We start from the raw sequence: 23332 nt of genomic DNA on the forward strand, positions 1-23332 counted from the left end.
GTTTCCATTGACTTTATGAAGTCCTGGCACTTTCTGAAATATGGCTGATTTAAACCTTCACCTGTATGTTTTTTTTAATTTGATGACACTATCTAACACCGTACATCAGGCTGGAAAAAGAGAGAAAGGGAGAGAGAGAGTGAGTGTGTGTGTGTGTGTGTGAGAGAGAGAGAGAGAGAGAGAGAGAGAGAGAGAGAGAGAGAGAGAGAGAGAAAGAGAGAGAGAGCTCAACGCATGGATGTACTGTAACGCCTTCTCTCTGTCAGTGAATGCATTCACAATGAAAGGACGTTTGGCTTGACATTGAAGCAGAATTCAGCTGCTGGCTCGTTATTATAGTAGCCTACAATTCCTGTTCGCGGTATGGACGGGTTGCAGGCAGAAAACGGAGGAGTTGGCGGCATCGGGGAGAACGCTGAGGAGAGGTATCGCGCTCTCGCCTATGACACCGCTCTGAGCACTTTGGTGGCGGTGGCCGTTTACGTGGTGGTGAAAGTGAGCCTCGACGGCTTCAGACAGTGGCGGGCCAGGGTCTCGGTGCTCATTGTGGGCTCGGGTCCCGTGGGTCTGACGGCCGCGCTGGTCGCTGTCCGCTCCGGGAAGGTGCTGAAATTGACCGTGCTGGATGAGAGGTACCGGGCTGCCCTGCTCTGCCGGCCCCAGCAGATCGCCCTGGATCCCCGGAGTGTGAAGTTTCTGCTGGGACTCGGGGTGGACTTTGATAACATGGAGGGCTGTTGGCACAACGAGCACTTCTTCACCAGGATAGGCGTGTTTCAGGAGTACCTGCTGAGCATCCTGGAGCAGAAGAAACAGATGGTGGACGTCAAGGTGCTGCTGGGTAACAAGGTAACCTCCTCAAGGATTCCAGACTACAGTTTAGTTAACCATTATTAATCATGCTAGCACTTCAATGTGGGGTTTCTCTCAAAATAACCTTCATGTGCTTCTCTGACCAATAGGCTATTCATTATCTTACAACTTGAATTTCCTCTTGTCATATTTAATAGGCTACATGTATCACTCTTCAGGAGATAATGTTTGAGGACTTTGACGAGTGGAGAGGTAGTTTTCATGTCTCACACAACCTCATTCTGTAATGACTGTGCCTTCAAAGTCTGTCAAAACCTGATCCTCCCTTAGTGGCAACGGTCAAAGAAAAGTGGCTGGTGTGTTCCTCCTTCAGTAGGGGTCTGATATCTATCAGCTGTGATGGTGACAGAGATGTGTGTTCATATGTCCAATCAGATGCCCCTGAACAAGGCTGCTGTCTAATATATAGCTCACTCAATTATTTTCTGACATGTAAAGTGCCTTTGGACGCTCTCAATATGAGCCAGTTTTCCTTGTTTTTATAGAAACTTTTTGCATACGGGTTTTGCAGCAAACATACTCCTTAAATGTTACTTTCTCTTAATCACATTCATTTTTGACTCCAGCCTTACTCTGATTTACAATTCTACAATTTGACTCAAGCAAAAATCCTAAGACAACATTGAGTACAATTAGACTAAATGAGGGCTCATCTGTGGAAATAAACTGTAAAGTGAGAACAGACCTTAAAGGGGAAATCCTCAACCCTCAAATCCAAACACATTATTACATCAAAATAAAATGGATTTAATCCTATTTGGATTGCAAAGGATTTAATGTTATCAAACAGATTGAAATTGTAAAGTTCTGGCACCTCGCCACAAACTGTGATTGATGCATTATTATAAAACGGACAAGTCAAATCAAGCAATCTGATTGGTTCTTAGCCGTGATATACTGAGCGTATACCACGGGTAGAATTGTAAGACCCTCCGCTTCGCGTCGGGCCGAACCACGCCCCTTAGCTGTGATATAATGAGCATATACCACGGCCTGTCGTGAGCTATTGCTTAATTATATAATCACAAATGTTATGCCTTTTTTATAAAAAGAAGTCATGTTTATTTGGGTAGCCCTCACTTTGACCTACATGACATGACACCGACAACAACAGACAAATTGCATGATAACAACACCTCTCAGCCCTCAACTTAGAAGCAACATAAACCCACCAACCCAAAACCTGGGGTTACTCTGGGAGAAACGAGTTATCAGAGTGGGCAAACAATTGTTAAATGTTCAGTGAATATTTGTGTCATGGCTGGAAACCAGAGACACTGCTTCATTACTGCTTTATTGTGGCTGGTAGTGTCACTGAGGATGTTGTGACAGTAAAAAAAAAACTATCTTACTGCTACACTTGTGTGTTGCTCCTCGTCCCTGCCTCCGGCCAACAGCTTCTTTCATCATCAGCTTCAATGTCATCTCTGTTAGCTGCGGCTGTCCTCCCTGCTATCCAGTGACTCACCAACCTTCGGACGATGGAAAGCAGGGTCAAGAGGGTCTTTGATTACAACCAACATCCGTTTAATTTAGAGACTCCGCTTGATCAAACAGGACATTTTATTTGATGCATATTTTGTTTCACCCTCCTAGCCTGCCAGAAGTTTGAAGGTTTGATAATGCAAAAAGGGGCTTTTAAATGACCTGTTCTCTGCAGTCTAAATGGATGAAGCAGTTGCTAGCCAATGTAGCCCCTGTGAGTCTTTTTTAACTGGCTTTCTCCTGCTCAGCCTCCTACTCGGCACAGGAAAGTACCTGTTTTAATGAGAGGCAGCCATGCATACACAGGCATGACAATAAATCTCTCTGTGAGACGCACTGTTGCCGAGACACTCACAACTTTGTGAGACCATTTGAATGGCTTGTAAGGGTATTAATGCATTGTAATAGACAAATAAATAGAAGTATCAGCAGTAAAGACATATCTGTAGAAATAACTAACCATGCAGCTAACTAACTAACTAACTAACTAATTAACTAACTAACTAACTAACTAACTAACTAGCCAACTGGTAACATTGAATAAAGGAAATAATCATTACCTTCAACCCTCAAGTGTAAAACTCTTTTAATATGCTCTTGGTCCAACTATCCCACATATGTAAGCATTACAAGATACTATGCATAATAAGGCATATTATTTGGAAAGCAAACTTTATTTTTCAAAAATACTTAATATCTACAGCTACAAATGAAAACTAAAATGTTTATACTTCGTATCAGTAAATGCACTGTATTACTTCCCCCTCCAATAAAGGAGTCATTAAGCTATGAAAAAGTAAATCCTAACTCACTGTTAATACAACTATTATATCCAATAACCATAATAATAACAACCCTATTGCTTCAGTTTACAGAGGAATACCTGCGGCGAATCCCGCGGAACGAGTGGCCGCGTGTGATTGTGGTGGCTGATGGGTCGTGTGGCGACTCCTGCTCAGTGCTGGGCATCAGCTCTGACTACACTGTGGAGACCTGCCATGCCTATGGAGCTAATGCAACCATAGAGAGACTAGACCAGAGGCAGGTCAGGACACACACATGCACACTCACTCACACTCACACCCACACATGAACGCGCCCAAACAATCTGTAAACACATAAATGAACATACGGATGCATTAGCTCATGTGCACACACTGAGTCATTAACCAACAGGCTGCTGTTTGTGTAAAGGTTGTCAGGGAGTAGAAACAGGATATTGCAGGATGTTGCAGTGAGAGTCTTTTATTTGTCCTCATAAAACTGAGTAAAGCCAACAGTCATGTGGACCTGCATGTGAATATGATCAAATATATATCAAAAACATCCACCACAATGTTTTTCACTTAGTGTGCCAAAGGTCACTTGACATTATATAAACAGATCATTCAGATACCTTGACTGATAAATCAGAAAAGCCCCAAAAAACACAGAGAAGACGAATATGGAACCCTCCCTCAGAGGGAAATTGATTTTGAGTTGTGTAACATAAGCTGCAGATAAAGGAAATTGGAAATAAATTGGTAAGGCAAAGACATCTGATCTGCCTTTGGGGGAAGAAATATTGTTCAGACTGAAAAACAAAGGCTGCATTCTTACTGGTCCACTGAGGAGGAGACATTGAAACAGCAGACAAAGAATATTTACAGGAGTGGTCTCCTACATCAACCCAGACATTAGCCATTGTTGACTGTATTGTTCATAAAGATTGAATTGTGCTAATGATTATTATCAACAGTGACAATCTATATAAAAAAGAGAGGATTTGTTTGAAGGAACAAAGACATTGTATGAATCTGAACACAAGCATATCCCGCGTTGCTATTCTTTGCCACCATAACCATTCATAGTACGTTCTCTGTGTGTGGCTGCCTTTTAGTGGCCCCTTTTCTCCCTGGCTGTTTCCTGTACTGATTGAATTTAGCTCTCATGATGTGACCTGCCCGTCCCCACCATTGCTCCCATCCCCTCCCAGTTGCCTCCTGTTCCCTCACTATCTCCCTTGGTTGCGATAAATGCTGTTTTATCCCACTTGGTTGGCTTATGTCATTGAAAATAAAATGGATCCATTCTGGCTTGAGGGAAAATGTGGCGTCCTTGCCAGAATGAAGCACTAAATAAAAAGCTATTCTTACTCTCCACTCAAATGAATATATCCCCACAGGAAGATATGAGTAATGTTGTAATGTTTTCACCACATTAACATAACAGGGTGCGTGAATGCTAAGACAATAATGAGATGTGTTTTTCATGTCGACAAATATGACATTAACCTCCTTGTATATTTTGTGATATCTGAAATGATTTGATCTTTGATCTGTTCTTGCCTCTCCTTTCTTCAGGTACCAACACCTGAGATCCGTGCCCACAGCCTCTACTTCGACCTGTCGGCTTACGGGATGGAGGCCCTCCGAGAGCACCGAAATCCAACAGCCAAACCCGGCTTCCATCTGAAGATCTACGGCACCTTCAGAAACCGGTACATGGCCCTCGTGTGCCCCGCCTCCGACACCAAGATGGTCCGCTTCCTCAGGCACACGGCCAACTCCTCTGTGAGACTCTCTTTCTCCTTTTGATCAAATCTGAGATATGCTTACTTATTGTTGATGTTAAAGACTAGTTCCATGTTAATGCAAGAAAAACACAGATAAAAACATCTCTGGAGACAGCGCCGTGCTGAAATAGCTACTTATTGCTCACCTTGCATTCAGCAAATGGCCTTCGACTGCACTATTTTGGGAATCCATTAGTGTCTTTATGTGGGTGTATGTTTGCGTGAGTGAGTGTGTAAGTGTTTAAGTCTGTGGAGGTGGTTGAGTGTATCTCGGCAAAGAGAGCATGACATGAAGAAATGGGGAAAGAGGAGGAAGAGAAAATAGACATCACTGGTGTTTTTGTGTATGGAGGCCATCTGTACCCTGCCGTTACACCTCAGTGAACAAGTGGATCGCAGGATCCTTTCTTCATGTGCTCAACTACAGGCTGTTCGTGCATTTACAACCGCTGGGCAGTCTGTATTTATTTACACACTCTATGTTTCATGACAAGTACTGCTCTGGTCGAATGTGTGTAAGTGTGTAGTAGAGACAGGTAGACCATCCTTGGAGGGCTTGTTGCTATGTGGGTGGCCAATCAGATGCACTGTTACTTAGTTACAGATGACTGTGCACGTATGGGTTGTTGACGTGCAGAGTTTAGCAGAGAGAATGCACGAGGCTTGTCACTCAATACCCACAATTGCTTAAAAATCAATGAAAAGGCTCACAAAAGGTTTTTTTGTGAGTCACAGTTGTCTTGCAAACAGAAGAAAAGCTGCTACAAAACCTTTGGAAGTGGCATTTATTTTGACCTACAGAGCACCATTAAAACAGATAGTTTAAATGGGCTGCTGTGGTTGTTTTCATCATGGATCAATCTGCAAATCATTGTTTTGATCATTTGGTAAATTGCTTTGCTTTTCATATGGAATAAAAAAAAATATTACAATCAATATATATATCCTGTCAAATATGCTTTTTCATATCATATTATGACAAAGAAACGCAGACGTTGCTTGTAAAATCACTGAAATAATCAATTTGATGTTCACAATATGGTTAAAACATGGTAAGGTAGACTTTAGATGATGCTGTAAATGACATGCTCTGTTTTCTCGGCCTAGATCATGAAGAACATTTTCCACCAGTCCTTCAATGTGTATAAGACAGACATAGAGCCCCGTCTCAATGACGTGACTCTCCACCACATGCAGTGCAGCCGCCGTCTATTTGAGATTCAGCTATCCCACAGACGAATCAGCGCTGCCTACATAGAGGGGAACAATGTGGCGGTCACTGTGGAGGGGGAGGCAGCACGCGTCCTTAACTTCGACACAGGTACACATGTCTATAAAACCTTATTTATTGCTTTGCTGAGAATAAAAAGGGATATTTGCCCTTAAACACTGTACGATTCTAATATGTAATGTGGCATTGTCTCTGTCCTCAAAGTATTGATGAAGGTGAGACATAATATAAAGCAGAACAGAGAGCCCTCTGAATACATGAAACAGAGTGAGAAAGAGCAATATGGAAATAAAGGAGAGGATCAATTTTTTATGAGTTATGCCTGTGTGTGACTCATTACTGCATTCAATAACCTTTCAGCCAACGCGTATGGTTTTGTCTTCATGCTGCTTTATGTTTATGTATGTGCCTTTGTTCATTTAAGCCACAACTTTGACCTTAAGGATGCAAAAAGAAGAACAGTATAAATATAAATCTGCATTGTGAGTTACTAAGATAGATTTTATTTGTATGATGTTTGTGATTTCTGCTTTTCCTTTCCTTTCGGTTTTATCCTTCAGGTTGTGGGGTGAATCTAGGTATGCGGGGTCTGGAGTCAATGGGGACGTTTATTTACCGGACAGCCACTGCTGTAGACCAGAATGATGTTCTCGAGGCTCTGTCGGCTAAGATGCAGCACTCCAGACAGGTGGCTGAGACCTTCAAGCAGACTGGCCTGGCTCAATCAATGTATGAATGAAACACCAGGAAGTGAATGCATTGCCACCTAGTGGTGGATTACTTCTGTTCACCATGTATCATGAGTCTGATGCTGAAATGGACCACTAATAGCTACATACTGATGGAGCTGAACCAGCATGAGCTGTCAACAGATGGATGATGGATGTAAACATGCAACCATATGTTTTTGTAGGTGGATGTTTGTCTATTGATGGAGCGAGAATAGCCAAGGCCACATTTGGATCAGTGTTAAGGTTGTAAAGCTTGTTAATACTGTGCATCAAACTATGTCAGAAAAGAAAAGAAAAGAACATTTTGGTGTTGTAATGAAAATATCCCTGTAAAGTTTGAGATTTTAAGAGAAAGAAATCTAGTCCTAAGATATTAGGAGTAGTTGGAGTAAATGAAAACTACTTTTCATCACTGTCATCTTCTCTTTCAAAAGAGAAGGAACTGACATGATTTAAAATATTAAGCTCATTGTGCTTTCTGGACACCAATTGTACTAGTAGAAATAAGTATGAGCCATAACATCATCAGCTAGCACTGAATAATGTTCAACGGTTATTGTCCAGAGGAATCGGATCAGAAGTCCAAAGTGTTACTATACATACGTACGTTCGTCCTCGTGTTTGTTGGATATGTGATAACTGTGGCGATGAAGTCCTAAAGTATTTGCTAGAGTGGCCTATGTTTGTATGCAGCCTTGTAAATGTAGATGTTTGCCTTATTTGAAAATAGTGCTGAGATCATACTACAAGCCAATTGTGATATCACACATGTATTTTTATCTGGTGTAACATGTTACTCTTTTTATATTTTGATCCAGGTGATCTAAAAGAGTTAAAGTGCCAATAAAGATAATGATTTGGCAGGAGTGATATGGAGGGTCCTCAATTTAAAAGCAACTTCAAGTTAGTTGCTCGTCAGGGCTGATATATATTTTTATTCTGTAAATAAAGATAATAAAATGAAGGCTTATACAACAGACTTAACTGTTCTATTCTGTCCATTATCAAGTTTTTTAGCATTCTGTTGAAAAACTTGGAAACATTTTTGTGAACTGCAACCTATTAAGATGATACAGTAGTCAGGTAGGCTGATATGAGGCAGTATTGTCCTCTAGTGGTGTATTCCTTCAGTTGCATCTGCTCAGCCCGAAATTACAAGACCTCTCACTCCTGTTTGTATAATTATTTAAGGTATAGACAGTGCTGCAAAAATGGGGGCCTAAGCGACATTTTGTCATGAGGCCCCCTGTGCAGATATTTAGACAACGCCCATAGGCGATGCCTACATATCTTTGAACTTGTTTAAGAGTTATATATTGTAATTTTATGTGATCCATCGTCCATGTCGTATCTCTCGTATCTTGTCGTAATTGAAAATGTCACTGCAATATCACATGCAGAAAGTTGTTCCATTCCCCCTATATGAATCACTGACAATCTGTCATTTATTAAAATGTTTATTTTAGTTGCGTCATATTATTCAGATCTAAGCATTTTTTTTTTGGCAGCAGATATATCTAGGCCTAAAGGGAAATATCATAGGCCTATGGTTTTATTTAGTGTTGGGTATTATTGTAAGTAATGCAACATACAAAGGGGTTTATTACGACAAGTTGATACTGCTAGTCAGTAATTGCACTATAATAACCTTATTTTATTAATAGAAGTCATTTTATAGCCTACTCATCTACATTTTAATTAGCATCATCAGAAGTTGCATCTACCATCTACGGTACCGCCCAGCGTGCACGTTCAGTGACCCAAATCAAACACACCTGGTTGGGCAACCATGGATGTATAATAAGAACAGGATACAGCGTGGGATGCGGGGTCTCGTTCTTTCCTATGGCAAAATGGAACAACTTTTGAGAGAGCAAAACGTCACAGATTACCCGGCATGCCTGGCTGTCAGCGCAGAAGAACCATGGATGTGCGCTCACAGAGCATGCGCCCCTTAAGCCCCGCCCCCCAAGCTCCCACTCTCGGGTCACTAGAATGAATGGAGAGAGAAAATAAATCTAGATTTGGCTTTAAGTGCATTTTACAACTTCAAGGACCTAATGATTATAATAAGGGCTATAACATAGTTCATAATTGGTAGTTTATTTAGTTAAAATATTCTCCGCTGATTTTCAGACGTCTCTTTCCCCATGTTTGTCAATGGGAAAAAGTCGTTTTGGGCCGGGTGACGGCACGGACTGATACGGAAGTTGCAGTACAGCCGTTTGGACACGAATGTCGGGCACAGGCCGTTTCATGTGAAGGCTGAGTGGGCTGGTTATAATGCTTTGAGAATAAACGAGCAAAGTTTAAACTATAGCAGCCTGCAGGACTTCGCGGGCCTCAATGCTCACATGATGAAGCCATACAGACAAGTAAGTAAAACAAAACTCGCCGGCTGCTGTGTTCACAGCTGTTTTTAATCATCGTCAACAGGGGCGTTTCGTGGACCTGGAAACATTAGGGGCTTAGCCCACAGTTCATTAAAGTGGACCTATCATGCTATATTTGAATAATATAGTGTAGGACCATACCCATGCTATATTTGAATAATATAGTGTGGTTACCATACCCATTATAAGGCATATTTATATCTTTTTATTTTTCAATAATACCAAACGATATGCATTTTAGCCATTCTCATTTCGCGCTCAATTTAAACACTGTCTTTGCATGGTGTTTGATTCTGTTGAGAACAGAGCCATCTACAGGCCTGGCATATGTTACAGCGTCCTCCAGGCGCTTTCGAACGGCTATATGTCCGTGATTGTGGAGTCTGGCCCCATAGCCGTAGCGGCCACTTCTGTGGACGTCATAGAAGTGTTCAAATCTGGATCAGTCGTTGCAGCCCCTTTGTATAAAGAGATCTTGTGGATTATAGGAGAGAAGAAGAAGAATAAGGGATGGTATTTTCTGACACTTGGTGGTTCCCTGGAACACCATGAGAGAAGGACACATATTCATGTATAAAAAGACGTACAAAAGTGCATTTTGCATGATAGGTCACCCTTTAAAAGGTACCAGGCTAAAAAGCCCCGGATGGCACCAGGCCAGTGCGACGCCCTGTCCGATACTTATCATTAATTGATCTGGAAAAACTTAAAGGTTTGGTCGTCCCTCAGTGAGGTTAGTTTTAGGTCTGACTTCTACAGACATTTCACTAAGCGGAACCACAAATATAAAAGTAGCCAAATATACTTGATTATGATTAGTCATGATTTTAGCATGATTATTTTAATAGAACATAATTATACATAATATTTGTTGACGTAAGTTATCTTTCATGAGACCCATTGTTTGCCCATTTAATACAATGTGATAGATATGCACTGAAACTGGAAAATAAGACGTAACACTTTAATTGATTTTTGTGTGTTTTCTATTATTATTTCTATGAAAATGTTGTTTTTTTGTTGTTGAAATATTTAGGATTTTTTCATATCTGTCAATAGTCATCGACCTCATGACCCCAAATACATGCTCATGTTACTGGTACTGGCAAAGTCAGATTTGTTTACTGGGTTTTAGTAGCGATCTATTATATGTCTTTAGGCATATGTCACACTTTTCATAGGCGCAAAGTTTGCAATAGATAACACTGGTGGCTACACTGGATCGACATGATGTTTTATTTATACCGTTGAGCAAATTATGCATTTATTTATGTGCTTAAAGTGTTCATTGGCTCCACAAAGAGATCAATCATATAACATGATGTGATTATACGTTTACAATATGCACCCTTTGAAATGCAAATAAGATTCTCGTAGACTTAATGTCTATTTTAGACAGATTTAAAGAGGTCATGTCACGCCAGTTGACTTAAGCAGTTAACTCCACAAGTGTTCCAATTGTTACGCCAAATCTAAAAAGTGCTAAATTAAAAGGCTAATTTCAAGTAGATACTGTAGTTGAATCCATTTTCAGATTTATTTTCCACTTAATTAGTATTTCATATAGTAAAGACAAAGGAAAACGTTTCTCAATCGCGAGGCATGCTTCTTGGTAGCACATGTCATCCGAGTCACTTCCTTTTTCCAGAAGCTAGGCAAGAATCCTTCCTCGCATCGGACAAACGAAGAGTGGAACAGGTCAGGCAATGTGGTGCAGGTGTGCGTCATCATGAGAGGCCCCGCCTTACATTTTCCACCACAGATTTGGGAAAATTGGTCCGTACGCAAAGCATTGTTGGGGATTTTAAGGACCGAAGTCTACCTAAACATTTGTGCGCCTCGACAATTACTCCCAAACCAAGGACGTGGGCTCTCGGTGGAATTCCCAAGTATGCTGGAGATTGGAACACGGTCCTTCGGCGGCACTCGATTGACGTAGCATCCTTGAAATATTGGCTTGGAAGCCAGTTCCTCGAGATTGAGAAACGGCCAGTGGACCTGCTGAGATCTATTAAAACTGCTCTGTGCATATCTGTCCCCACCCTCTGTCCTTACGGCCAACTTAACGCTCTCTCCTCCCAAAGCCGTCAGCTCTGTCTAATTAAAACATTCATCCGCAGCTGTGCCCTCCAAGGTCAATAGTCTGGACCTCTGACCAGCCCCTGCTGTAGGCACAAGGCTTTTCATTAGATTAAAAGACAATAATGAGAAAATCTTTTATCTTTGCATATAATAAACCTGGGAGAAGGACAACTTAATCAATGTGTGGAATTAGACAAAGTTCGTAAATGAATTAGACCTGCCAATGGGGGCTTGACTGTGATCAATGGCAAATGTTAAGCAGAGAGTGGAATGGTTGTAGCAAACAATGGGCATCAAATGAGTCCAAACAAAATGTTTTAATTATGCTGTCTAGGCATAAACTTAGCTTCATCGCGATAACTGACCAACCTCCTGTTAGTGTGTGAGTGTGGTTTGTTGCATTAAATAACGGGCAAATTAATCAGCTACATGTTTGCATGTAGACCACTGATCATGAGGTGCCTTTGACACTTTTTTGATAACTTCTTTGTTCCAAATTGCAACACATGTAACTTCAGAGTAACGCCATCATGAATGACTTTGTAAAATAGGATCCATCTCGCCATACGAGGGCAGTGTTGTCCTTTGAAAAAGTCTCCAGGTTCTCTCTTTAGTGGAAGCAGGTGGCGAGCCTGACATGCAACACTGGGAAAAGACTAACATGGTATAGATGGAGGCAAGGGTGTAACTTTGGTTTGGTTGTGTGTCAGAGTGGGGGGGACACAAAACAGGGGGTCCTCCGAAATGAAAAATGTTCTCAATTTAAGTTCCATTTACCTGTTTTCTACAAATATATTAGGGACTATAACAAATCCAAGAAAAATGTGTAGTGTAATATATGAGTGTGGCAAACTTACCCTAAGTATCTACTCCATGTGAACCTGTTTTATTTGTGATGACCTCACATCAAATCTAGGGGGTCTGGGGGCATGCACACCCCGGGAAATTTTTTTCTTTAAATTGAGTTGAAATGCATCAATCCTGGTGCACTTTGAGGGCAACATTAACAGAGATTTATGGATAAAGCTCTTATACACTCATATGAAACACAGAACCTGTATATATCTTCAATAATCAAAAAACCATTAGAATATGCCCTCACAACCGAATAACAAAATATTTGATAAACTAAACTCCTCTCTCCTATCTTTTATCTTACTAGTCTGCATTACCTTTCTTTTATTTAATGCATATTGACTAATCACTCCTTTCAAAATGTGTTTTTATTTTTGGTACTGACCTATAGTACACATTGGAAGGATTTTCTTAACTTAATTTTATATACTACTAATAGCATAGATGGAAATATCTTGTTTACATAGGATGACCAAACCATTTGAGACCCAATGAGATAACTTAAGACTGAGTTTACAATCAATCACTCAGGTCCTTTACCTCCCTGAGCCGACGGTTATCGTCTCTCAGTCCGACAGGAAGAGCTCTCACCCTCTCCTTATTGTTGAAACAGCTCTAATCTCCGTTAGATCGAGTTAGCACCAAATCTAACAACAAACCCCCGTTATAAATCTGTTTCTCAAATCTCTCCTCTGCTGTCTCCTCATCCTCTCTTCTCTCAATCTTCCTCATCACGAGAGCGCTTGTGCCACACACACACAGACGCTCCTCCGTGACGATGACCGCTTGCGTAAAAAAATTATAATAAACACATTTAAAAAGTGGGGGGGAGACAAAAAATGGGATTTTGAAAAGTGTCATGTCCCCCCTGTCCCCAGTGGAAATTACGCCCATGGATGGAGGCTACTGTGACCTGTTAAATATCAATATAATTCATTATTTAATTTTGCCAAAAGCTTATTTATAACAGTATTTTGGGGTGTGATTAAGTCAAATGTTCAGTATATTTAAACTTTTTTTTAAAGAAAGAAACTGTCATAGTCTGAAGCTTTGCATTGCTTCCCATAAGAGACGCTTGAAATACAGCATGTATATTGACAATAAGAAGGTAGTTTTTTTTAGGGTTCTTTACAGGCCATGTACGTTTGTGTTTGAGTAGATGGGAGAGGATGTGAGCACGCGCTTGTATTGACAAGCCTTCAGTTGCTGTCTGACATACAGACAGGAAGTCACTGTCACATGACTGAGATATCGGCACCTTGTCCGATTGCACAGAGGGCCTCTTATGTATGCTGCCAGCACAAATACAGACCAAGAAGGCTTCTCAATCCTCTAATTTCTTCTCCTCATCTCCCTTCCTCGACTCCTATATATGTCTTAGCCCCACCCACAAGAGATGCGAGCGGAGGAGTCGAGGAGGGGAACCGAGGAGAGAGCCTGCTGCTTCCACAGCAGCAGGCGTTTAGAGAAATGAGAAATCCTTTCCTCAAGAAACGTCTATTAATGATGACAGGAAGCACAGCACTCTGGGTGTTTCTCAATGTCGAGTACGCTTGCTTGATAGCACATGTCTTCCGAGTCACTTGCTTCAGAAGCGAGGCAAGAATACTTCCTGGCATTCGGAAAACAAAGAGTGTAACAGGCGAGCAAGTGTGAAGGTGTGCGTCATATGCCCCGCCTTACGTTTTCCACCACAGATTTGGGGAAATTGGTCCGTGCGCAAAGCATTGTGGGGATTTTAAGACCGCGGAGTCTATACATGTGGAGCCTCAACATTTCTCGCTACGAAGTACGCCGGGCTTGGTAGAATTCCAAGTATGCGGACATTGGAACAGTCCTTCGGCGGCACTCGATGACGTAGTATGCTTGAAATAGTGGCTCTGGAGCAGCTTTACTCGAGATTGAGAAACACCCTCCGTCTGATGGACAGAACTGTGTTCATGATGACTTATATATTTACTTTTAATTAATTGAAAGTGCGGTATAATGAGACAATAACAGGCTACAGATGTGGATATATACACACACACACACACACATATATTTATATAAATATATACAATTTCAGAATCAAACAAGTATGAGAGCACGCTCAGAATAACACAATCAGAGACTGGATATATCCCCCCCTCTCTCTGGTCGCTGAAATGGGGAATTAAAATTACAGGCCAAAAGTTGTATTTACAAGTATTAAAAGTAAGCATAGGAAACCAAATCAACTGAGACATGTCTGTCCACCGCATCTACGCACTGTACAACACACACCTACAAACTGTCCCACACACACACCTACACACTGTACCACACGCACCTACACAACACACACCTACACACTGTACAACACGCACCTACACACTGTACAACACACACCTACACACTGTACAACACACACCTACACACTGTACAACACGCACCTACAGCTCCTAAAGCATATAATATATATATATATATATATATACAGCCGTTGTGTATTTTATTATGTGAAGTACTAAATGATTTTAGAAAAATATCGACTCTTTGTTTGTAGATATCTACTAAACTAAAACATACAAATAAAGAGTAATGTAGGCCTGTTATACTGAGTGATATATATTATACACACTGCTCTGCTTTCTGCACGGACCTCACAGCTGTTCTCACTGTAAACATTGCGTCGCAATGAAAGCAGTTAATAAAATAATATCCAGGGGATGCATGCAGAGCTGTCATTGGCTGAGATAAGTCCGGCCGTGCGTCACCACTCTATGAAACATCACTGTTGTCTCCTCCAGAGAGCCTCCTCAATGCTCGATGCTCGGTCCTCGATGTGCATTTAGAGAAATTAGATGTACTTCAACATGGCGCGCTGAAATTCATTTCCGGGTCACTACCGGAGGAGCGGAAATTAGAGAATTGAGAAGCCTCCCAAGTCACACACACACACACACACACACACACACACACACACACACACACACACACACACACACACACACACACACACACACAAAGAAAGAAAAGGTGGGTGAGAGGATGAGCACCATCTGAGAAAAAAGGAAATATTAAGACTTTTTGGCCAGCATCTTATTTGTGAGTTATCATATTTCTTCTTTGTTTTGGATTTGTATACATGATACGGAGCAGAAGTGAATTCTGCAGCCGAATTTCTTCCTGACTTGAGCGTCTCTTGAACAATTATCAGTCCCCCTGCCTGTCCGGCTCCTATCTGTCCCATCACACTCAAGTCCAATTTCCCTAAACTGTCACAGCTAATAATTGGGCCTCTCTGTCAGGGGGGAAATCAGGCCCACTGTTCTCACTAAAACACACATCCTTCAACCCTCCCTTTATCCTTTTTTCTCCCCCTCTTCCCTTTCTCTCTTCTTCCCGTCTCCATCATCCTGTTTCCCTAATACAGTAGAAATCAGCTCTCAAGATACAACACAGCCACCTTCTCCTCCAACTCCTCTTCTGCCTCCCCCCGAGTCAGTGTGTGTGTGTGTTCGGTAGGCTGCACGCTGTGTGACAGTGGTAGCCTCAGGGCCAGGTTGCTGTTGACAGGGACGAGGGTCTCTGATTTGAGGAGAGCAGTCACACCGGCGACTGCAGCTGCCTCCCCGAGTGACACCTCCCTGTTAGTGGAGGAGATGTGGACACGTGTGCCAGTGTATGTGTGTGTGTGTATGTATATGTGTGTGTGGTGGCAGGGTTGATGGCGTGGTTGATGGACTGACTGGCTGCCTACAGTGCTCAGGACAAACAGGGAAAGTTTCCCTGATGAGCCGACAGGCCCTCATGTTGCACACCTGACTGTCTCCAGTTGGCGCTCGGACAAAGTGCAGAAGAGGTGATGGCAAGAAAGTAAAAAACACAAGGTAGCTGGTCAGGGGAACAAAAGGAGGTGGAAAGAGGAAACAAAACAGCACCCAGTCCTAATATGTCATACTGTGCAGGGTGCATGCATGTCTTTGTGGATTAGTGTGTCTGTGTGTGTCTCCAGAGTCCAGGCTGTGTAGATGTAGATCACCATTCCACCTTATCTAATTTCATTAATGTGATCCCCTGTCCATCCTCTGACGGCTTAATAGCCATTATTTGTGGGTGCCTTCAAATAAAGGCTCAGCAGTAAATTGCAGTCTGTGGAAATCGAGATATAAACGCCACCCTGCATTACTGTATAATATCTTTCCCTTTAATTAACTGAAAGCCATGCTGACATTTATTGGATTGCAAGTTACTTGTTAATGGCAATAAATTGCGAAACAAAAAAAAGAATCATTGCTTATTTTACATCAATAATTTGTGGACCTTTTGCTAATGATTATTCATTACTCGCCTATGGGGACTGTCGTGTTTGGTGAGCTAAAGTGAATGAAGAATGTAAAGATTTAAATGGGAAGCTTCTACAGAGTGAGGCTTTGATGCCGTGCATTCAAAGCCTCACTCTGTTGCTGTCCTTTACTCGGTCTTCGGTATCTGACTTTTGGTGAAGAATGTGTTCCGAGAATGAGAGAGTTTTTCCATCAGGCTGAACTACTTCTTAGAAGTTAAGTGTTACTCCGCTGTGTTAGCATTTTGATGGAGTTCAGATATTTTCTAATATCAGCCAAGAAGATGGGATAGAAAAACGGAAATAGGCTGTTGCTATTCTATGGGCATGTTTGCTGAGAGTTTTTATTTATTGGCATTAATTTGACAAAATCATCCTTTTTAAAATCTGCGCCTGATATTTATCCCCATTACAGTACGTCACTTACTGATGAAGAGTCAAACCGCTACATTCTGAATTGTTTACAAAATAATACACTGCATATTTATATTTTACTCCCCATTAACATATCAGGAAACTTTATTAATTTCAAATGAAGTACATTAATAATCCTCATTGCTTCCTTTGCTAAAGTGAAAATAAATTTTTCTTTAAAAGTTACATTTAATTGGTATTTTCTTGTTTAAAAAAAAGAAGGAATTGTTTTATAGAAATTATCACTTTATATATTGTTCAATGATTCAGCTACTAAAGACGCAGCAATTATAAATGGTCAAATAATTGGTGTACTGAATAAAGATATAAGAATGTAGTCTGTAATGTATCGTTTTATAATAATCTACCCCAATCCACACCATGCAGAATGAGTAGTCCACATGGTGTATTTGTTAGGGCTGTGTATTGTGCATTTAACAATGAAACCGTAGCAAAACTGTCATAGTGTAAAGAACATACTGCCCTATGCCTACTAGGTCTAAAATAAAGTTTCCCCGGTTAATGCTTTCAGAAGAGAGGGATCTACATTTGCATTTATCACTGTTCTTGTAACATCAAACATCATTGCATTACTTTGAGAGCCCACATATCTTTGCAAATAAAAGTACTGATTGAGTTAATCCAAAGACTATAAGTAATAGGTCACTATCTCAAAATACAATATCATATCACTGCATTTATTAATAACTTACAGCCCTAGTATTTGGGTTAACTATAGAAAACATACAGACTTGAAGGCCCTCTGTACTTGTCGTCTTTATTTTTCCACTATCCCAGAATTTGTTCCTGTGCGGTAAAGGAACCAATTCCCCTCTGTAGTGCCACTCTGTGTGTGCGTCAGTCAGTTGCTACCAGCTTGCTATTTGGAAGAACATATTCCCTGTCGTAGTGGGCACCCGTCAGAGGGGCGGGTGGCTCTCATCAGGCGCTGCCACTTGCCTGGTGGTGGCATTGATCTGGCGTGGAGGGAACGTAGATCTGACAGCCCTGCCACAAAAATCAGACCCTTCAGATGCCAGGAAGAGAGACTTACTCCCCCGCCTCTCTTTGCTCACACAAACACAAAGTCAAAAAGAGCAGTCGGTCAGTGTACACACGCAGCTAGGGCCTGTCAGCGCAGATCTATTTGATGAGGCTCTACATCTGGAGATGGATTGGGGAGGAAGAGAATGGCAAAGGGAGGGGAGGGGCAGCAGCAGCAGGCAGTCTAAAACCCAGTTTAAATGATGGGACATGGGCGGGAGAGCCAGCTCAGTTGGCCTGGTGACCCCTCCTCTCTCGGTGTACTCTCTCTCTACGGTAACCGCTCAGCGTTGCCACCCTGCCCCTGGGTGATTGCCCGGGTTACCCTCTCTTCTGCGTCATCTGTTGTCTCCCGGTTGTGGATATGACCAGAGACAGGCTCTGAGAGAGACGTCCCTCTCCACCGATAGGCCGCTGTGTCTCTCACACACTTGTCTCAAATGCCTCCTGCTCATCCCTTCTGATGCCTCCCATCAACCTGCGAATGAGCAACTGTGACAGGGAGAGAGAGAGAGACAGAAAGGAAGGAGGGGAGGGGGCGAAAAAAGGGGGCATGAGAGAGAGAGCTGTTTATCTTGCAAGGCTGACAGAAAACTCTCCGAAACGCTGAGTTGGGATCAGATTGAGTAACATAGACTGTGACTTTTTAAGGGGGAAACAACATGCTTTGGTAAACTTGGAATGACTTTGGAATAATCTGGACCTTCATATTGTGGAATGTCAGAAGAGAAATGCACTTCAGCAGTTCATATACAGCTGCACTATAGAGCCATGAACAGACCATCTGAAATGACAGGCCAATCTCCAAAATGGCATCTCTCTAACTCGTTCTTCTATCTCTGTCTCACTAGATCAGTTTCCATTGTGATTTTTTTTTTTGTGCAACATTAACTTGGTTTATGTACTTGGTTCAATAGTTATTTAACAACATAAAATGCTCTCGAAGATAAAAAACCTGGTCATAATAGACATTTCTTCTTAAAATTCTTAAGGCATTATAAAATGAGGGGGGTAATGCAAACAAAAACATAGGATGTGTTTCTTTTTGTTTCATTGATGAGATAATGTTTTGTATATTAAGTATACATGCAACAATCAATGTCAATCTTCACATGCATTGTGCTTGATAGCATAAAAGATTTTGAAAAGGCTTTGGCTGAAGGCCTGGGCACCGATCAGAGATTGGGTAAACCAAATTCATCAGGTTTTTTTTTATATGGTTCTACAATTGGTGATTTTATTTGAAGGGCTATTTGGTCAAATACTGTACAATTCTAACCAGATGGGAAATGCTAGGATGGCTTGCTACAAGGCCATGATGCACATTTGAGGTTTACATTTTGCCAAAGTTTACAGAACACAAATATCTACACAATCTATTTTGCATTTGTGCTGCACTACTGATTGAGAAATTAAATAAAATAATAAATAGATTTCACTGTCCTTTAAATACTGCTGTTTAACATCGGCCTTGATGGCCGTTTTATCCAACAGTTTTTAATCAACTGTGAGGCCATAAATGAATGAGTACAAATAAAGATCCCTAATCGGATAATACAAATTAAAGATGCTTTCGAGGTTACACCCTGCAAGTCCTTTTCAAGTAAAGCTCAGGCTTAACTAAAACCATGATAGCTTTACGTGGAATCACCAGCTTGTGGCAGATAGAGCTTTAAACCCAGCTTTCTTCACATGGATCTTTAGTTAATCCAGAGTTATCCGCACTTTCTTTACATAATATTAGCTCAACCTCCCCCAACACAGAGGGAATAAATCTTATCAGCCATCTGGACCATGCATTTACAAAATGATCAATTTCAATCAAGGGAAATTAGAGGAAAGCTCGATGTATTTGACAAATAGATCATTGCCTGTTTTACCTCTGACCCCAGTGTGAAGCTTTGTCGGACAATAATCTCTTTAGAATTATTAGAGCATTCAATTAGCAAGATTAAATGACACAGCCCAGAAACATGTTGCTAATACAGAGTCAAAGCTGCACTGGCTGTCTCTCTGTCTCTCTCTCTGCCTCACTTCCTCCATCCTGCTTTCTATTTCTCTCCTTTTTCCTCAATAATCCCCCTGTTTTGTAAATGGATTTGAAGTTTTTCTCCTGTATGTGTGTGAAATAACAAAAAGTAATAGAGAGCACAACAGCGGCATATTGACTGATAGACCCACTACAGTATTCAGTTCCATCTTTAATGCTACATCACACACAATTGAAATATTTTCTTTGGTCACAGTTGAAATAAAAGTGCGCAGGCCCTGAATTGTCCACCTTACAAGTAATCAGCGTTGTCTGAGCAATGTGCTGTCTGCAGTGGGACCTCGTCATTATCCACTGTGTGTGTGAGGTGTGTGTGTGTGTGTGTCTTGCTCCAGCCTCAGCCAGCAACTTCATAGAGCCTGAATAAGCTTGAGTCCCAGGGGCTGTGTTACTGTGTCACTGGACCGCTGTCTGTGTGCTTCCTTCTCCACCAAATATTCTGGGCACTCTGGTCACCGGCTCATAATCAAACCTCCCCATGTCCCCATGTACACTATATCCACACACACACACACACACACACACACACACACACGCACGCACGCACGCACGCATGCACACACGCACGCACGCACGCACGCACGCACACACACGAAACATGCAATAAGGAATGTGCCATGTAACTTATGTGTATTAAAGATTCAGCTATAAGGTTCCACCGGCTGCATTTGAACTAAAAATTATGCCTCATTTATTCCCTCTTTGGTCCACACAGTTACATCACTCTAGATATTATTCTGTTTGAACTTAAATGAGACCATATGTATACCATGTAGAAGTATACACTATGGGAACATTTAGGATGTACAAGGACATATTGTGTTTACATTTGTATAAGAAAATAGCACACGGATACAAAAGCAGATCATTAATATTTTTTTGTATGCACACAGACTGGATTGGGGGATGTATTTACCTATTACACTCAGTCAGTATTTGAATTGTTTTAATGGAATTAATCAGATATATTTCAGCGCACGCAGTTCATTATTTTTCTTTCTTTAAAACCAACAGATAAACAGTACCACATTATCGATGTAAGACAACAGAGTCTAACGCTCAGACCCCTTGTTTATTTAAAGTCACCCTCAGGCCCTGCAAAGTAGATTTTCTGCAAGATCTCCCTTAACAATACACTGAGACAGGTGCAAAACTTCCCTCCTCTCATTAATTATTGCTCTTTAATTTCACAGACCTATGTGGCTGTTACACACTCTCTCACACACACACCAACAGTTTACACCATAAACCCCCTTCTACCAGTGGATGCACGGCACCCTGTTGACACACACTAACAGTGATATATACCAGTGGATGAATCTCTAATTAAGCTTTGGCAGGAACTCCACAGTTACTTAGTGCCACACATCATTATCAGCACATATACTCCTGCTCCAATGTATCTGCCCATCGTTGATTTAAGGTAACGCGGAAAATCTCCACCCTACATTGCGTCTGTTTTTTCCTCCTAAAACATTTTCCGACTGAGATTAATAAAGCGTTCGGTTTCAGTGGGTTTTGAATTTAAAGATAACATCTGGGATTCATTCGACCATCTTGACTTGAGGATATAGTCTCATATGTTTCTCAAAAAACATTGAAAGCTACATCACATAAAAATAAAACATGAAGTCTTCTTTTGTGACTTTCAACAAGAGGAGGCATGCTGAAATTGCAGACCGGGGCTCTAAAAACATGACATTAGGTTTCTTGTTGAAGAAAAACACAATACCCAATTTGCAACAACTGAAAAAGTCCTTATTGTCTGATACAATAGACATCGTTATGAAACAGTTTTTGCTCCTGAGCTCCACAGCCAATCAGTGGGTTGCGTTACGTCTGATCTCTACATGCACCATGACAGGGAAAGGTCAAGAGTCCTGACCTGTGATGATGGCTGGGTTGACAGATGTCATGTCAACTTTGTAATGGGTTTGTTTTAATGACAGTGAGTCACCGCTTGTGTGTACGCAGGGTCACTGTTGAACACATACTGGATCACTGTCACACAATTTTCATTCTCCTCTGACGCAATATAATGTAACAACTTGTGATCTGTCTGTCACTCAACATAACTATGTCCTGTCGGCCTGCTGGAGAACTAATCCTCTCATGAACTAGTGAAAACAGAAACACAGTAGAAATACTTAGTGTGTAACCTCTGCACATTGTGACCATTAATGGAGAGTAAAGACACCTCATTTAATAGTGATCCCCTGTCATACCACATTTTTTAAATATAAAAATATTTAGTGATGCAACTTTTTACTAATGAACTATGTCAAAATTCTGCAACCTAACACCAGAGATGGCAAATACACACATCCGTTTCTCAAGTAGAAGTACAGATACTCGTGTTTAAAAGTAGAAGTACTGACTAAACTTCTTTACTCAAGTAAAAGTAAAGCTTTGAAAAGTACCCATAACTACCATCTGTTTTAAAGAGTACCTGACCTCCCTTTATATTAATAGAACAATAATGTCATTGTTAGCTAATGAATGTTTCGATGCTGAACAACGGCAAAATGACAACGTTTTCATTGGTCCCTCTTGTTTAGAGAAGACCAGGAAATGATGGATACACGGATCGTGTTCAAATCAATAGGCACGCAATGACTCTAAATAATAATGATCATGCCACCAAACACAGATTAAAACTAAAGTAACGAGCCTGTTTTGAAAAGGTAAGAAGTAGAAAGAACAGGTATTTGTGTTAAAAATGTAAGAAGTTAAAAGTCGGCAGAAAAATAAGTAGTGGTAGCCTACTGTACCATAAAAATGTAAAAAGTATTTGTACTCCACTACTTCCCACCTCTGCCTAACACAAGCTCTCAGTTACATTTCCATTATCTGTATGTCCATGCCAGTGCACTGAATTCTCTCTTTCTTTCTTGCTCGGGGCCCGTTTCTCTCTCAACCGTGGCCTTTTTTTACATCATTGTTTGACCAGTGCGGAGGCCTACATGTGTCTACATAACAAACGAAACGAGGACTACAAATGAATCACAGGGGATGTGAAATTCTTTAAGAAGTGTTAAATGCTGAGTCGTGTTAAATTACAACCAAAGAAAGAGACTCTCTAAAGAATTAGCACTTAATTAGGTCTTAATTAGCATAATTATGCATGCTAACAGTGTCTCGACAGAATAGCAGTTGTCAGGAGGGTTGAACCATCTGTAACGGCAGAGGATTAATACATCATCTTTTATATCCAACAACGCTTTACCTCTTCTATCTCAAAGTGCTTTTCATTAATCAATTTCGCTTTTATTGGAGAGGAAATTTGTCATTTTTCATTATGTGCCATTATA

At 41.1% G+C, this 23332-nt stretch overlaps 1 protein-coding gene across 1 annotated transcript; it reads left to right on the top strand.

The window, feature by feature from the left end:
- Positions 1-239: 239 nt before the first annotated feature.
- Positions 240-8302, top strand: LOC104941367 (uncharacterized). Its single transcript, XM_010766458.1, has 5 exons — positions 240-849; positions 3227-3403; positions 4701-4910; positions 6020-6233; positions 6704-8302. Exons 1-5 carry the CDS (start codon positions 364-366, stop codon positions 6880-6882), a joined length of 1266 nt encoding a protein of 421 aa, XP_010764760.1. The 5' UTR covers positions 240-363; the 3' UTR covers positions 6883-8302.
- The last annotated feature ends 15030 nt before the right edge of the window (positions 8303-23332 follow it).

This window comes from Notothenia coriiceps, unplaced genomic scaffold, assembly GCF_000735185.1.
Source record: "Notothenia coriiceps isolate Sejong01 unplaced genomic scaffold, NC01 NC01_scaffold00003331, whole genome shotgun sequence".
NCBI lineage: Eukaryota > Metazoa > Chordata > Actinopteri > Perciformes > Nototheniidae > Notothenia > Notothenia coriiceps.

What these genes read in the sequence shown, in the direction of transcription:
- LOC104941367 (XM_010766458.1), top strand. Translation starts at nt 364, where the DNA reads ATGGACGGGTTGCAGGCAGAAAACGGAGGAGTTGGCGGCATCGGGGAG. An exon ending in AGGTGCTGCTGGGTAACAAG is followed by an intron (nt 850 to 3,226) that starts GTAACCTCCTCA and finishes CTATTGCTTCAG; the next exon opens with TTTACAGAGGAATACCTGCG. An exon ending in GGCACACGGCCAACTCCTCT is followed by an intron (nt 4,911 to 6,019) that starts GTGAGACTCTCT and finishes TTCTCGGCCTAG; the next exon opens with ATCATGAAGAACATTTTCCA.